The sequence below is a fragment of the Leopardus geoffroyi genome, chromosome B3, assembly GCF_018350155.1.
Source record: "Leopardus geoffroyi isolate Oge1 chromosome B3, O.geoffroyi_Oge1_pat1.0, whole genome shotgun sequence".
NCBI lineage: Eukaryota > Metazoa > Chordata > Mammalia > Carnivora > Felidae > Leopardus > Leopardus geoffroyi.
Window position 1 is genome coordinate 97,814,521 of NC_059337.1, and position 17,205 is coordinate 97,831,725.

Genomic DNA, 17,205 nt, shown 5'->3' on the forward strand with positions numbered 1-17,205 from the left:
TGCCCCTCCCCCGTTCATGCTCTGTCTCTCTCTGTCCCAAAAATAAATAAACGTTGAAAAAAAAAAAAAAAATTTTAAAGTCTGCAAACATTCCCGTATCATACGCTTAATTACTGGCAATCCTACAAACTTTCAAACATTGACAAAATTTTAAAAAACATAATCAAGTTGCTCATCTCACACTTCTAAATATATTCTTAAATAGCAGACATGTATTGAACACTTACTATGTCCCAGGCACTGCCAGATGCTTTATATACAAATAATCTTCACCAAAACCCAATGAAAGGAGTAACATTCCATTTTCACAGAGAATGAAACTTAAGCTGAGACACAGAGTAAGTTACCCTATGACACCCCCTAAGACCCAATTCTGGTCAGACTCCTAAGGTGTTCCTAATTACTCCAGTGATAGAGCTTTCAGAACTATGTTATTGTTTACCTGGTGATCAATAAGACATTAAAGATTAAAACACCTATATATATTTTTTTTAATGGAACTGCCTCTCTTACATTATTAGCATTTATATTCATTTACTTGTTTCTATTTTGACCTACTTTGGCCATTTTCATATTTACTGTATTTTTCTACACTGGGTCCTCGAAATTTCTTTACAGAGATCTACCCCCCAATCAAACAGTAAAAAGATAATAAGACTGTTGGACAGTGGAGGGTAAAAGTACTGAAGTCAATCATGTTATTATCTTTGTAAGGATTAACTTTTCCATCATTCCCAGCTATAATAGGTTTTAATTACCTTTGAGATTGAAGGTGGGACAAATCAATGGTAGTGTCAGGATAATTTAATGTGTCTTCACCTTCATCCATCATTTCAGCAACAGGTTCCTGATCTTTTACCACTTCTTCAGATTCTCCTTCATCTTCCGAGCTCTCTTCCTGAATTATTTCATCATTTAGCTCATCTCCACCACTGTGAATAGTGATATCCTCCTGGTCAACCTGACTCATAAGCTCCACTTCCACAGGAGTTTCGTGTGATTCCTCTTTATCTTCGTCACTGCTACTGTCACCTCCGTCTGTAGAATCATCATTAAGAAAAGTCAGAGTGCTATCACCATAACAAACCTAGAGGATTACCTTGAAAACTTCAAAAACAATAATATTCTGTTGACTCTCTGTGTCTCCAAGACATCACCAAAAAAAAAAAAAAAAACAAAAGCCTGATCACATCCCCAAAGGGTACTCAGACAAAAAAGGATTCTCTTGTATCATGAACTGGTTGGAATAAATGCTCTCCGAGATACTTTACCACAATAAATATCTTGGACAATGCAACCATTTCTATAACGAAAACTTTAACTTGTCTTGGTTAGGTATTTCCAAAGAGGAGGACAGGAAAAGTAATTCCATAAATTCTACTGCTGTTATTGTAATTTGCACATGAGAAGTGAAATGAGACAATACATGCAATATAATTGGCACACAGAAGGTATTCATACCTTTGCAAAACAAACAGTGTCTAGTAATAATATTACCTAATTGGCTCCCTAATAAAAGGAGATGCCATCACCATCTGACAAAGACGGTTGTGAGAATTCAGTTAAGAATAATGTAAATAGGGGCGCCTGGGTGGCTCAGTCGGTTAAGTGGCCGACTTCGACTCAGGTCATGATCTTGCAGTCCATGAGTTCGAGCCCCGCGTTGGGCTCTGTGCTGATAGCTCGAAGCCTGGAGCCTGCTTCTGTTTCTGCGTCTCCCTCTCTCTCTGCCCCTCCCCCATTCGCACTCTGTCTCTCTCTGCCTTTCAAAAATGAATAAATGTTAAACAACAACAACAAAAAATAAAAATAACGTAAAGAACTTTGTACAGTGTCAGAAACATTGTGAAAATTCAAAAAAATAAAATCTTGTGATACAACAGTAGTCATAAATGAAGCCGCAATATTACTCCTAAAGAAGAATGACCCTAGGAAAAAGAATAACTGTAAAAGTAAAACAGTGGGCATACTTTCCCTATTCCTTCAGGTAGGTGAGTAAATTTATTCCAGCAACCACAGTTGCTCTCTCCTTGAAGCAAATGTATTATTACATCAAGCCAAAGTCTCACATGAGAAATTCTACTTATTATAAATTCATCTCTGTATAAGTTCTAATTATTAAATCCAAAAGTAAATGCTCATTCACAAATACCTGAGTCTATCTTTGCTGAACACATTTACATATGACCCATTAAATACCGAAGTTTTACTACATTTGTTTATATAGTAGTTATGGTCCAATTAAATACTTTATAATTCATTAGAACAAGTATGTTTAACATTTCCAAAAACAAAATTCAGTAAAATTGACAGCAACTGTATTTTTGAAATTTCAATTATCCCAAAGTAGATACGATCTTCTAAGAATTCAGAAGCAAAACTAGACAAAAGGTAACACTATAAGCTACTTTATTAAAATCTGTAAACTACCTAGTTGTTCCATTTCTTCTGATATGAGTTCACGTGTGCAACTTGCCAATGTTTCCATGTCTTCATCCTGCACTCTGACTTTTCTTTCACCCCGATGTCTCCAAATACAAGACTCATCTACCTATGGAAATAGTTATTTTTCACTGATGAAACTTTAGGTAAGACTAAAGAAAATTTAAAAAAACATTAACAAAGAAGCTGAAGGATACCTTAAAGAGGAAACTAAACCCCATCATTAGATACGAGGGAGGAAGGAAATTCTTCTTTCCTATAAAAGATAATAAACATAAATGTTAAAAATTGTTTTTTTCCATTTTATGCTTACAAATTATCTGACACCAATGGTCACATTTATTTGGTCTTTTCTCTGTCATGAAGGAACACAGAATTTGGCATTATGTATAGGAACAGGAATTAAGAAAGAAAAAATATGAATGCTTGCTCTCATCTTTGGGTTAGTCAATCCCTGAATAATCTTTTAGAAAAAAAGGTCATGTTATATGAAAGCACATCCTCGTCAAGAAAAATATCTATGGAGATGACATAACAAATGCTAAATCTGCCACAGCAGCACAAAATTTTCCTTATTTAATAATAGATTTCATATATGAAATCATAATAATTTCTGTTCTGAAAATATTAGTAAGTAATGGTCCTCAAACCGGTTTCCATAATCATTACCTCGTATCATGAAGCTTCCTGTTGTCAAATATTCTCCAGTTGGTGCTGTTTTAGACACCTGAGGAACACAATACCACATCATACTGTTGTCTTAAGACACGTGTTTTTAAATTTTTCACTCAAGAAAGTAAAGTCATATTTAAGTAAATAGCACCATCTCCTGAAAAGTTTATGATTTAGTAAAAATTCTCAATACTGAAATATCTCTTCAAAGACAGAAATACCATTGGCAGTAACAAAGAAAAGAAATAATGAAGGATATACTACATTAATAAATTTCAAATGCCATGGATTAGAGGCAGAACTTGTTGACACATTTCCTCTGGTTTGAGATATAATAGGAAAAATAAGAAAAGTTTAATAAAACTATATTTACTAAAATAAAACTATACTGGGGCGCCCACCTGGGTGGCTCAGTCGATTAAGCACTTGACTTCGGCTCAGGTCATGATCTCATGGTTTGTGAGTTTGAATCCTGCATCAGGTTCTGTGCTGACAGCTCAGAGTCTGGAACCTGCCTCAGATTCTGTCTCTTTCTCTGCCCCTCCCCCACATGTGCGTGCATGCACTCTCTCTCTCTCTCTCAAAAATAAACAAAAAAATTAAAAAACAAACTATATTTACTAAATAAAGTCCTTTCCTAAGATACTGTTTTGGGGGTAGTAAAATAACCTTTCATTTTAGGAAATAAAATGATGTATTTAAAAATTGTATGTTATCTGCGAAACCCCCAAATCTGAGAGTACCTTTGTCATAGTTTTTGGAGGGATTAAAAGCACACTAATTTCACCATTAAAAAACCTGTTCAATGAAAGAATTAAAACCACTTTTATAACAGGTAAAAAATATAATACCAGAAATGATATTAATTTCCTGAAAACACAGTATCATAGTATAAGCAGAAAATAATGACTATAAATAGATACAAGATGAACCTAAGGGAGGATAATAGTAATGAACTCTTTATCTTGCTGTATAGCTGTAAGACCCTGTAATATATCATTATCAATTGCAATTATTGAAAATGTGAAACAGAAAATTAAGTCAAATATGGAGTGAAGTATCAAGTAACAGCAATAACGACAAAGAAGGACAATTACTAAAGCCAAATGAATAAAAAACACTGGATATAACTATTTTTCAGGAAGGGCCAAAGAGAGATCAGAAAATTCCAACAAAGATGAAGAGGAACACTCTTCATCTTATATAACTGCATAAATCATTCTCTTCCTTTAGGTGTCTGCTCAAATCTTACTTTCCTAGAAAGGCCTTCCCTGACACTACTTTCAAAATGGTAACCCCAATCACTCTTTAGTGCCTACTCTGCTTTAAAGAAAAAACGTTATAGCACTTGTTACCAGACATTATGTATGTGTTTTTCTCCACCACCAAAATGTCACCTCAATCAAAGTAGGTACTTTGCCTTGCTGACTTCTATACCCTCAAAATTTGGTACACAATAGCTCTTAATAAATTAAGAAAAAGGACCACAGCCCTTATTACCTGATGATGGTACACCCACCAAGCACTAGTGATAACTCGTGCATCCCAGGCAGCACTGTAGCAAAGTGCCATTGTGCCGGCTTCAGTCAAGGTCCGAGGCGGAATGGGTTCTCCTGTGATATAAACACCACAATGCTTCAGTACCCAAGTACAGAGTTTCTATACAGCAAGACCTGAAAATCACATGCAACATGATGGATTTGATCCTCTTACATCTTAAATACTGATACCACATTTTAATTTCAGTATTACATGAAGTTATGATTTTTATTAACAATATATTTACAACATCACTCACATTCAGGGAAATGCAAATCAAAAACCACAATGGACTATCACCTCACACCTGTCAGAATGGCTAAAATCAAAAACACAAGAAGTGACAAGTGTTGGCAAGGATGTGGAAAAAAAGGAACCCTTGTATACTGTCGGTGGGAATGTAAACTGGTGCAGCCACTGTGGAAAAAAAGTATGGAGGTTGCTCAAAAAATTAAAAATACAACCAGCATATGATCCAATAATTGTACTACTGCGTATTTACCCAAAGAATACGAAAACACTAATTCAAAAGGATATATGCACCCCTATGTTTATCTCAATATTATTTACAACAGCCAAATTATGGAAGCAACCCAAGCATCCATCAATCGATGAACAGATAAAGATGTTGTGTACACACACACACACACACACACACACACTCACACACACAATGAAATATTATTCAGTCATAAACAAGAATAAAATCTTGCCATTTGCAACATAGATGGATCGATCTATAGAGTATAGTGCTAAGCAAAATAAGCCAGAGAAAGACAAATACAATATAATTTTACTCATATGTGGAATTTAAGAAACAAATGAACAAAAGAAAAAAAAAAGAGTCCATCAAAAAACAGACTCTTAACTAAAGAGAACAAACAGATGGTTACCAGAGGGGAGCTGGGTGGGGGGATGGGTGAAATAGGTGAAGGGGATTAAGAATACACATTTATCTTAATGAGATACACAGAATTGGTGTAATACACAGAATTGGTGGATCACTATCGTATACCTGAAACTTACAGAACATTGTATGTTAACTATACTGGCATATGTTATGCCAGATAAAAAAATAACAATTACAAATATATATTTACAAAGCAGGTTTTTAAACAGTCTAAGTAAATAAAACAAATCAGAGAAGAAATGCCTTCTCACTTATGTCAATAACTCTAACTTCATTCCAGAAAGAATCACCTAGAAAAGCCTAGTCAAAGTTTGAATTCTTCCAGAATTACTATAAATCACCTAAACTGTCAAAATGAAGAGCATATTAATAATATATCCCCACAATTAGATTTCAAATACTTTTTAATTGGGATGTAATTCATGTACCATAAAATTCACCCTTTTAAAGTATATAATCCAATGGTCTTTAGTATATTCATAAAGCTACATAACCATTACCACTAATTCCAGAACATTTTCATTATCCCTCAAAGAAATCCTATATCCATAAATAGTCATTCTCCATTTTCCCAGCCCCTGACACTCATTAACACACTTTGTGTTTATGGATTTGCCAATTTTGGAATTTCGTATCAATGGAATCATATATGTCTGGCTTCTTTCACCTAGCATAATGTTTTCAAGGCTCATCCCTGTTACAGCAATTATCAGTACTTCATCTCTTTTTAAGACTGAATCATATTCCATTGAATGGATATACAACTTGTTTATTATCAACTGATGAACATATGGGTTGTTTCTATTTCTTGGCTATTATAAATAATGCTGTTAGGAATATCTGCAAACAAGTTTAGTGTGGTCAGTTTGTCTATATAACTAGGAGTCGAACTGCTGGGTGACAAATTTTATGGTTAATTAAAAACAATTTTTTTTTTTAACGTTTATTCAATTTTGAGAGACACAGCATGAGTGGGGGAGGAGCAGAGAGAGAGGGAGACACAGAATCCAAAGCAAGCTCCAGGCTCCGAGCTGTCAGCACAGAGCCCGATGCAGTGCTTGAACTCACTGACTGTGAGATCATGACCTGAGCTGAAGTCGGAAGCTTAACAAACTGAGTCACCCAGGTGTCCCCTATGGTCAATTTTTTGAGGAACTGCCAACTCTATTCCATAGTGGCTACATCATTTTCCATTCCCATCAGCAGCATATAAGGGTTCCAATCTCTACATCCTTCCCACACGTTTTGTCTATTTTTTTTTATTACGACTATTCTCCTGGGTGTGAAGTGGTACCTCTTTGTGGTCTTGATTTGCATTTCCCTAATGATGAATGATACTGAGGATCTTATGTGCTCACTGGCCATTCGTGTATATTTGGGAAAATATCTATTTGAATCGTTTGTCATTTAAAAACTTTTTTCCCTTTCTGTTGTTGAGTCTTAAGAGTTCTTTGGATACTGGTTCCTTAGCAGATAGATAAATGACTTGCCAGTATTTTCTCTTACTCTGTGGGTTGTCTCTTCACCTTTTTTTTTTTTTAATGTTTATTTATTTTCAAGAGAGAGAGAGAGCGCCAGCGAGAGACAGAGTGTGAGTGGGGGAGGGGTAGAGAGAGAGGGAGACACAGAATCTGAAGCAGGCTCCAGGCTTTGATCTGTCAGCACAAAGCCCAATGTGGGGCCCAAACCCATGAACCATGAGATAATGACCTGAGCTGAAGTCTGGCACTTAACCAACTGAGCCACCCAGGCACCACCCCCCTCCCCCCACCGTCTTTTCATTTTCTTAATAGCGTCTTTGAATTAAGGTTTTTAATTTTGATTTGTCTAATTAATCTGTTTTTCTTTGGTTACTTATGCTTTTGATGTCTTATCTAAGAAATGACTGACTTCCTGATTCATTATGAGATTTATGCCTTAGTAACAGTTTTATAGTATTAGCTTTTAAGCTTACGTCTTTGATGCATTTAATTTTAATAAATGCTGTGAAGCAGGGGTCTAACTTTATTCTTTTGTACATGGATATTAGTCCAAGCACCACTTTTTGAAAACAGTATTCTATCTATCCCCATTGAATGGCTTTCATACCCTTGTGCAAAGTCTACAGACTATAAATGAGAACTCTCAATTCGCTTCTATGATTTATCAGTCCTTCCTCATACACCTTGCTGTCTTTATTACTGTTGCTTTACAGGAGGTTTTGAAATCAAGAGGTGTGAGTCCTCCAATTTTGTTCTTCATTTTAAACATGATTTGCCTGACCTGGGTCCTTTGCATTTTCATGTGAATTTTAGGATCAACTCATCAATCTTTGTTAAAAAAAAAAAAAAAAAAAAAAAAAGGAAGCTGGAATTTTGACAGATTACATCAAATCTGGAGACTAATATGGGAAGTACTGCCATCAGAAAAATATCAAGACTTCCAATCCATAAACACTGAAAGTCTTTCCACTTAAGTCTTCTTTAATTTCTTTCAATGATGTTTTTTATATTTGGGGTGTATATCTTGCAACTTCTTTTTGGTGAATTTATTCAAATTTTTTTTTTTTTTCAACGTTTATTTATTTTTGGGACAGAGAGAGACAGAGCATGAACGGGGGAGGGGCAGAGAGAGAGGGAGACACAGAATCGGAAACAGGCTCCAGGCTCTGAGCCATCAGCCCAGAGCCTGACGCGGGGCTCGAACTCACGGACCGCGAGATCGTGACCTGGCTGAAGTCGGACGCTTAACCGACTGCGCCACCCAGGCGCCCCTATTCATATTTTTTTAATGCTATTATAAATGGATGTTTTATTAGTTTACTTTAGTACCGTTCATTGTGAGTGCACAGAAATACAACTGACTTTTATATATCATACAAATGTATCCTGAACATTTGTAAAGTTATTAACTAATAATTTGGGGGGAATTCCTTGAGGTTTTAAACATATAAGATCATGTCATCTGCAAATGGAAATAGTTTTACTTGGTCTTTACCAATGTGGGTATTTTTTCTTTTTATTGCCTGTCTACTTAGAACATCCATACAAGGTTGAATAGAAGTAACAAGGATAGGAGCACCTGGTGGCTCAGGAGGTTAAGTGTTTGACTTCAGCTCAGGTCAAGATCTCATGGTTCTTGAGTTCGAGCCCCGCATCGGGCTCTGTGCTGACAGCTCAGAGCCTGGAGCCTGCTTCAGATTCTGTGTCTCGCTCTCTCTGCCCCTCCCCCACTCTTGCTGTCTCTCTCTCTCTCTCTCTCAAAAATAAATAATAAGCATCAAAAGATTATTTTTTTTTTCAACGTTTATTTATTTTGGGGACAGAGAGAGACAGAGCATGAACGGGGGAGGGGCAGAGAGAGAGGGAGACACAGAATCGGAAACAGGCTCCAGGCTCTGAGCCATCAGCCCAGAGCCTGACGCGGGGCTCGAACTCACGGAGTGCGAGATCGTGACCTGGCTGAAGTCGGACGCTTAACCGACTGCGCCACCCAGGCGCCCCTCAAAAGATTATTTTTAAAAATTAAAAAAAAAAAAGGGACAACAACAGACATGTTTGTCTTGTTCTGGATGTTAAGGGGAAATTTTTCAGTCTTTCACCATCAAGTATGATGTTAGCTCTGGGTTTTCCATAAAAATCCTTCACCAAGTTCAGGAGTTCCCTCATATTCCTAGTTTGTTGAGTGTTTCTATCACAAATATGTGTTGGATTATTGCCAACAGCCTTTTCTGCATCATTGAGATGATCACGTGGTTTTTGTCCTTCACCTATCAATACATTGATTAATTTTCATACATTAAATCAACCATTCCTGGGATAAACCCCTTTGTCACAGTGTACAATCCTTTTAATATGCTGCTGGATTCAGTTTTTTAATATTTTGTTGAGAAATTGTGTGTGTGTTCATAAGCAACACTGGCCTGTAGTTTTCAATTCTTGTGACGTCTTTGATTTTGTTATGAGGGTAATACCGGGCTTAGAGAATGAGTGAGGAAGTTTTCCCATCTCTTCTATTTTTTGGAAGAGTTTATGAAGCACTGGTGTTCAATCTTCTTTAAGTTTGGTAGAATTTGCCAGTGAAGCTACCTGGGCCTGAGCAGGGTTGTTTTTTGTTTTTGTTTTTTTTAATTTTTTTAAATTACTATTTCAATCTCTTTACTTGTTATAGGTTTGTTTGATTTTCTATTTCTCCTTGAGTCAGTTTAGCTAGTTTGTATCTTTCTAGGAATGTGTCCATCTCATCCAAGTTATCTAATTTGTTGCCCTACAACTGTAGGTAGCATGCCCTCACAATCCTTTTCCCCCTCAGCAAATGTAACTTTTTTTTTTTTTTTAACGTTTATTTATTTTTGAGACAGAGACAGAGCATGAGCAGGGGAGGGGCAGAGAGAGAGGGAGACACAGAATGTGAAACAGGCTCCAGGTTCTGAGCTGTCAGCACAGAGCCTGATGCGGGGCTCGAACTCACGGACCATGAGATCATGACCTGAGCCGAAGTCGGACACTTAACCGACTGAGCCACCCAGGCACCCCAGCAAATGTAACTTCTAAAGTTATTTAATAAATGCTCCAGACACAGACTAGAGATGTGACTAATGTTTATCACAGTGAAAAGTTCATTCTTCATTTAAAGAAGCCATTTATGACAGGACTTCATTCTGCTGTCTTACTGCACATTCGCCACCCAGAATACTACACAAGTATTGCTAAAATGGTGTTTTATAAGAAGCAGCTAGGGCACTTTTTCTTTTAATCTTCTTGATTTCTGCAAAGTTGGTAGTAATTTCCCCTCTTGTGTTCCCAATTTTAGGAATTTGAATCTTCTCTTATTTTTTTGGTCAGTCCAGTAAAAGTTTTATTAATTTTGTTGACCTTTTTTAAAAAAAACAAGTTTGGTTTCACTGATCTTCTCTATTGTTCTTCTATTCTGTTGCATTTGTTTCCACTCTAATCTTTATTAATTCCTTCTGTTCCTTACTATGGGTTGTATGCTTTTCTTTTTCTAGATCTTAATGTTACACTTTTGTTAATGATTTGAAATGTTTCCTCTTTTTATAAACATTACAGCTATAAACTTCTAAGCACTGCTTTAATTGCATCTATCATTTTGATATACTGTGTTTCATTTCACTCATCTCAAAGTATTTTCTAACACCCCCCTATGATTTTCTCTTTGACACTGGTTATTTATGACTGTGCTGTTTAATTTCCACACATTTGTGAATTTTCCAAATTTTCCTCTAGTAGTGATTTCTAATTTCACTCCATTATGGTCAGAAAACTTACTTCGTATGATTTTAGTAGTTTTAAATTTATTAAGACTTGTCTTCTAGACTATCATATGGTTTAGCCTGGAGAACATACTAGGTGCACTTGAGAATTAGCCTACTGTTGTTAGGTGAGGATATCAGAGATTTGTATTAGGTCTAGTTAATTTAAATTATTTGTTCATATCTTCTATTTCCTAGTCAATCTTGTATCTAATTATTATATCCATGACTTAAAGTTAGGTATTAAAGTCCTGAAATATTATTGCTGAACTATTTCTCTCTTTGAATCTGTCAGACTTTACTTCAAGGGTATTCTAGGGCTCTGTTGTTGGGTGCGCATATATTTATAATAGTTATAAATATGTTGATGAATTGACCCTTTTATCATAATAAAGTGTCCTTTAACTCTATTAACAAATTTTATCATATAATAAGTTTTGAATTAAAGTTTGGAATAATAAAGAGAATAAATAAAGTTTTGAATAATAAAGAGAAATATATTACCTGTTGGATTCTTAATTACACAGCTAGTAGCTCCATGAAGATCAGCATGTACATAAATGTCCCCTTAAAGACAAATGAGAAATAATACTTTAAGTCCTGTTCCTTTTTTTTTTTTTCTTTTTAATGGTTTTAATGGGTTCAAAATCCAAAGGGGATAAGAAGGCATATAAAGTCCATTTCCCACCCCTAGGAGATCTCTCATAGTCCTCCTTATAGGAAACAGCAATGGTAATATGGCAGATTACTAAAATCGTCAGTTCCTCTCTCCCTTGTTAGCCACACCTCTTTGCTCTGTGACCCTGAAGCTTCTCCCATCAAGTGGAGTCACTTCCCAATCTCTCGAATCTGGACCTGCCCTGTGATCTGCCTTAGCCAGAATATAGCAGCTGTGACCAAGTGCCAGTTTTCAACCTAGGTCTTAATAGGCCTTATGTGCTTCCTCCCTTTCTCTCAGAAACTTGCTGAGTTACCATGTAAGCAAGTCTAGGCCAGCTTGCTGGAGGGTGAGAGATGAGTCATCTAGCAAATGTAAAGGTCCTAAGGACCATGGATATTTGACATGTATGATGAGCAGTCAAGAGGTCAGACTAAGGGAAGAATGGTAAGAAATGAAGAAGGAAAGAAGCCAGGAGGCTTGTAAGCCACAGTGAGAACAGTGAGTTTTATTCTATGTGTGTGCTACCAATGAATAAACAAATGAACAAACAAATGCAGGAGTGAGATCTTTCCTCTTTTGTTAAGGAAAAAGGAAAGTTCCTAACAAGTAAAATGAGCAGCCATTGCTTGCCCCAACAGTTCGTCTGGGATTTGGAACTCAAAGAAGAGAAAAACTCATACTGCCCCAACACAAGCTGAGCTCACAGAGAACAAAGCTACAGAAGAGAGAGACCATGCCCTAAGCACCATGGAATACCATGATCCCTGCTGCTTTCTTTTCTGGTCTGGGATCTGCAGTGGGTATCAGATTAGTTCTGATTATTGGTTTCTGATACCCACAGTGAAGGTTCAGCCACAGCGAGGTGGCTGTTATCAGCAAAGAAAAATAAATGAGAAGACTTACATACACCACAGGGCTTAAGTTCTTTTTCTAAATATGGAAAAAAAAGTTACAAACTTCCGCACTAAAAAAACAAACCTTTAAAAATTTGATCCACACTAACTTTGGAGGACTGAAAGCTATTTTGTTATAATGTAGAAGAGAATCAAAAGTCCAACACTGCAAGATTAGCTCACCATTACTACTTTAGGAATATTCACTTAAAGTGAAGATTAAGTGTCAAAATGCATATTCAACAAACCATAAACCATCAAGATAAACTCCTTCTACCAATTAAACCTGTGATAGAAGATGAAAATCTACATCTAATATTGAAATAATTGATCCAATTATATGACAAAATTCTTTAAAATTTTTATCTTACCTAAAAAATATTTTTTTAAAATCTTACCTACCTGTTGTCAAGTATCTTTTCACAATCATTTCATTCTGTTGCTGATCTCTTCCACCTATAATTAAATAGTTCTCTGAGCTAACGAACCACAGAAATTTCTCAAACCTACCAAATTGAAAGAAAAAAAATTAACATTCTTTTGCTTTATAGTCACCTTAATTCACATCCTTTTTGCTAACAAAATTCCAAGACGCTATCCTACCTTGTAGGTTAAGACAACTTGATGGTTTAATTTATTAAAGCATCAAACTGAATTTTATTGAAATCTTATCATACAAATTGGCCAAGGATATTCTTATAAAAGTCTTTAGAAGTAATTAAATTCTATGTTTGAAAATATGTTCTCTCCTTATCTCCCTCTCATATAGTCCCTTCTTAAACTCAAGGATAACATAACAATGAATTACACAAAGCAACAACATACAATGTCACACGGTCCCTAGGTTTAGTTTTCTTTCAGTGGGGCACTGGCTAACTTTTGAGGCCACAAGTAAGAAAGAAGTTTTCTCACTCTGTCCTGAATCAACTGAATACTTACATATGTGGTATTCTTTATACTTTTATACTTCTAAAGGTAATTTTTGCTCTATAAAACTAACTTTTCTCAAAAGAAAAAGTAATTTGTTTTTCATGATTAATACATACCATCATGATAAAAAGTAAAGAGTATATATTTGTATAACATTTAGAAAATGACAAAATAGAGATGAACAGAAATGTTTTCTATATTACATATGACTATTTCTTTGACTTAATCTACAATTTAAAAACTTCTGATTAAAAATGATAGATTAAGCACTGGCATTAAACTCCCTTTTAACACTCAAAATATATAATAGCACAAGTATTGTGTTCCTGTTTTCTCATCTGATTTTTTATTAATACATATACATGGTTCAGAAATGTTTTAAATCAGACAAAAAAGGTATAGTTTAAGATCCTGCATCCCCTTTCAGTTCTCATTACCAATATCAAACAGAAGTCCACTGTTACTAGCTTTCTGTATATCCCTCTCCAGAGTTTCTTTATACATATAAAAGCTTTAAAAAATGCTTATTCTAAACCTTTTCTTTTAAACACAACACACACTATTCTGCAAACTGCTTTCTTTTTTCCACTTAAAAATGTTTTCTTGGAGCACCTAGCTGGCTCAGTTGATGAAGCATGCGACTCTTGATCTCAGGGTTGTGGGTTCAAGTTCCACACTGGGTATAGACATTACTTAAAATCTTTTTTTTTATTTTCTTAAAAATTTTTTTTTTAACATTTATTTATTTTCGAGAGACAGAGCATGAGCCGGGGAGGGGCAGAGAGAGAGAGAGAGAGGAGACACAGAATCCGAAGCAGGCTGCAGGCTCTAAGTAAGCTGTCAGCACAGAGCCTGATGCAGGGCTCGAACCCACAAACTGTAAGATCATGACCTGAGCCCAAGTCGGATGCTCAACCGACTCAGCCACCCAGGTGCCCCAACATTACTTAAAATCTTAAAAAAGTCATCTTCATTGTTGAATGGATGTACTATACTTATTTAACAATTCTTCTATTGATGGTAGAGAGGTTTCTAAAACAACATAAATGCACAAGTACAAAGACAATGAGAAGCATAAGGATGTATTTCTAATTATTTTAGTAAAGGAGCATAACAGGAAAAAAAAAATCAGGAGGAGGCAAAAAGACAAAGAATAAAGAACAAAATAGAAAGCAAACAGTAGGGGCGCCTGGGTGGCTTAGTCGATTAAGGGTCAGACTCTTGGTTTCAGCTCAGGTCATGATCTCACGGTTCAGGAGTTTGAGCCCTGCATTGGTTACATGCTTACTGCAAGGAGCCTGCTTGGGATTCTCTCTCCCTCTCTCTCTCTGCCCCTCCCCCCACCTCTCTCTCTCTCTCTCAAAATAAATAATCTCAAAAAAAAAAAAAAAAAAGAAAAAGACAGCAAATAATAAAATGGATAGATTTAAACCCAAATATATCAGAAATTGCATTAAATGTAGTCAATTCTCCAGATTAAATGTAAAGACTGTCAGACTGGAAAATGATATATACACTCCTTTAAAATATTAAAATATAAGGATATAAAAGGATTGAAATAGAATGATGGAAAAAGATTTATCATGCAAGCACTAACCAAAAGAAAGCTGATGTAGTTTTAATATCTCACAGAGAAGGGAAAAAGAAGTTAGAAGTTAAAGGAACATCTGATTACAGTTAATAAAAGGCTCAATTCTACAGGAAGACATACAGCTTTGTATTTATACTGCCTCATATATATAAAGCAAAAAATGGCTGAAATAAAAGGAGAATGACACAAGTGCACAAGTATGTGATCTTTTATTTATTAAAAAATAATTTTTTTAATGTTTATTTATTTTTTGAGAGAGGGAGAGAGACAGCATGAGTAGGGGAGGGGCAGAGAGAGAGGGAGACACAGAATCCGAGGCAAGCTCCAGGCTCTGAGCTGTCAGCACAGAGCCCTACACGGGGCTGGAACTCATGAACCATGACATCATGACTTGAGCTGAAGTCGGACATTTAACTGACTGAGCCACCCAGGTGCCCTTATTTATTTAAAAAAAATTTTTTTTAATTTTTTTTTTTTTGAGAGAGAGAGACCAAGTATGAGCGGGGGAGGGGCAGAAAGAGTGGGAGACACAGAATCTGAAGCAGGCTCCAGGCTCTGAGCTATTAGCACAGTTCAAATAGGTCTTAAACTCGTGAACCGTGAGATCATGACCTGAGCCAAAGCTGGACACTTAACCAATTGAGCCACTGAGGCACCCCACAATTATGTGATTTTTAACAAAACTCTCAGTAATTAAGAAAACAATCACTAAAAAAAGAATTAGTGGGGGCGGCTGGATGGCTCAGTTGGTTAAATGTCTAACTCTTGATTTTCGGCTCTGTGCTGACATCATGCAGCCTGCTTGGGATTCTCTTTCCCTCTCTCAGCTCTCACACTCTCTCTCTCAAAATAAATAAACACTTTTTAAAAAAATTAGTAAAGATGCTAAAGATTTGAAAAACATGATTGATGGATGTGATCTAATTAATATTTAGAGAGATGCACTCAACAACTATACAACAAACACTCTTTTAAACTATATACAAAACATTTGTAAATAAAGTGGACCATAAATATGCTGGACCATGAAACAAGTTTCAACAACATATGTCAAAGGGTTGAGATAATTCAGAATGCTATCTCTGAACATTATGCAAATTAAGCTAGAAAGCAATGACAAAAATATAACCAAAAATCTTCATAGGTTTGGAAATTAATAAACATTACTTTTAAATAAGGCATGGGTGAAGAAATCACAATGTAAATTAGAACACATTTTGACATGAAAGATAATGAAAACAGTACATAACAAAACTTTTTAGTTACAGTTAAAGCCAGATTTAAAGGGAAATTTACTGCCTTAAATACTTATCAGAAAAGAAGAGAAGCTGGGAGTAAAAAAGCAATATACCAAATTTCCATCTCAAGAAATCATAAAGGGATATACAAATGAATCTCAAAGAAAAACAGAAAGAGAAAAATAATAAAACTGAGAGCACAGATATAATAGAGGAGATCAACAGTTAAAACTGGTTCTTTTTTTTAAGTTTATTTATTTTTGAGAGAGAACGCACTCGTGCGCAAGAAGAGCATAAGCGGGGGAGGGGCAGAGAGACAGGGAGAGACAGAATCCCAAGCAGGCTCCATGCTACCAGTGCAGAGGCTGACGCAGAGCTGGGTCTCACAACCATGAGATCATGACCCGAGCCCAAATCAAGAGTTGGATGCTTATTAACTGACTAAGCCACCCAGGTGTCCCAAGAACTTCTGAGACATGAAAATTACAAGTCAATCCTATTCATCAATAGAGATGTGAGAAAAAGAAAGGAAAGAGAGAGAAGAGCAACAGAATTTTTAAAAATGGAAAAACCAAGGGAAAAGTGATCAGGCTCAAGAAGCTGAATCCCAGGCTGACAATGGAAAAAGCCAAGAAACAAATCAATCTACACTGTGTAACCCATAAAAAACTTAAAAACAGCACAAGGTACTGCTAGAAATAGGTTAAGCTGGGGTTAAAAAAAAGGAAAAAAGTTCCAGCTGTGAACATGGTAGTAGCTGCTCCTTCCACATCCTAACAGAAAGCCAGAAGTTAATGTTCTACAAAGTGTACGAAAAGGATCTTCAAATTAGGGGAAATGTGGCACAGTTGTAAGTAGGAGAAACATATGTAAAACAGCAATTTAGTAAATGTATGAATTACTGGGTACTAAGCCTCTGCAACCTATTATTCCCATTGGGCTTCCAAAATGCTGACAACCAGCTCTTCACTTTCCAAGCAGGGGAAAAACAAAAAACACCTTTCCTGAAAAATGAGACCAGCTGAGGAGGAAAAAAGCTAAACACAGTGAGAATTCCACACAAAATAGCCCCCATACA

At 35.9% G+C, this 17,205-nt stretch overlaps 1 protein-coding gene across 3 annotated transcripts in view; it reads right to left on the reverse strand.

Annotated features, from left to right (window-relative positions):
• Nucleotides 1–17,205, reverse strand: part of NEMF (nuclear export mediator factor) — a 57,869-nt gene that overhangs the window by 16,238 nt on the left and 24,426 nt on the right. For all 3 annotated transcript variants that reach the window (XM_045450910.1, XM_045450908.1, XM_045450911.1), the window contains exons 17-23: nt 12,771–12,874; nt 11,319–11,381; nt 4,615–4,727; nt 3,112–3,169; nt 2,640–2,698; nt 2,431–2,551; nt 759–1,038 (exon numbers count right to left, since the gene is read on the reverse strand). In XM_045450910.1, the coding sequence (XP_045306866.1) occupies nt 759–1,038; nt 2,431–2,551; nt 2,640–2,698; nt 3,112–3,169; nt 4,615–4,727; nt 11,319–11,381; nt 12,771–12,874 (798 nt within the window). The remainder of the gene's footprint in view (nt 1–758; nt 1,039–2,430; nt 2,552–2,639; nt 2,699–3,111; nt 3,170–4,614; nt 4,728–11,318; nt 11,382–12,770; nt 12,875–17,205) is intronic.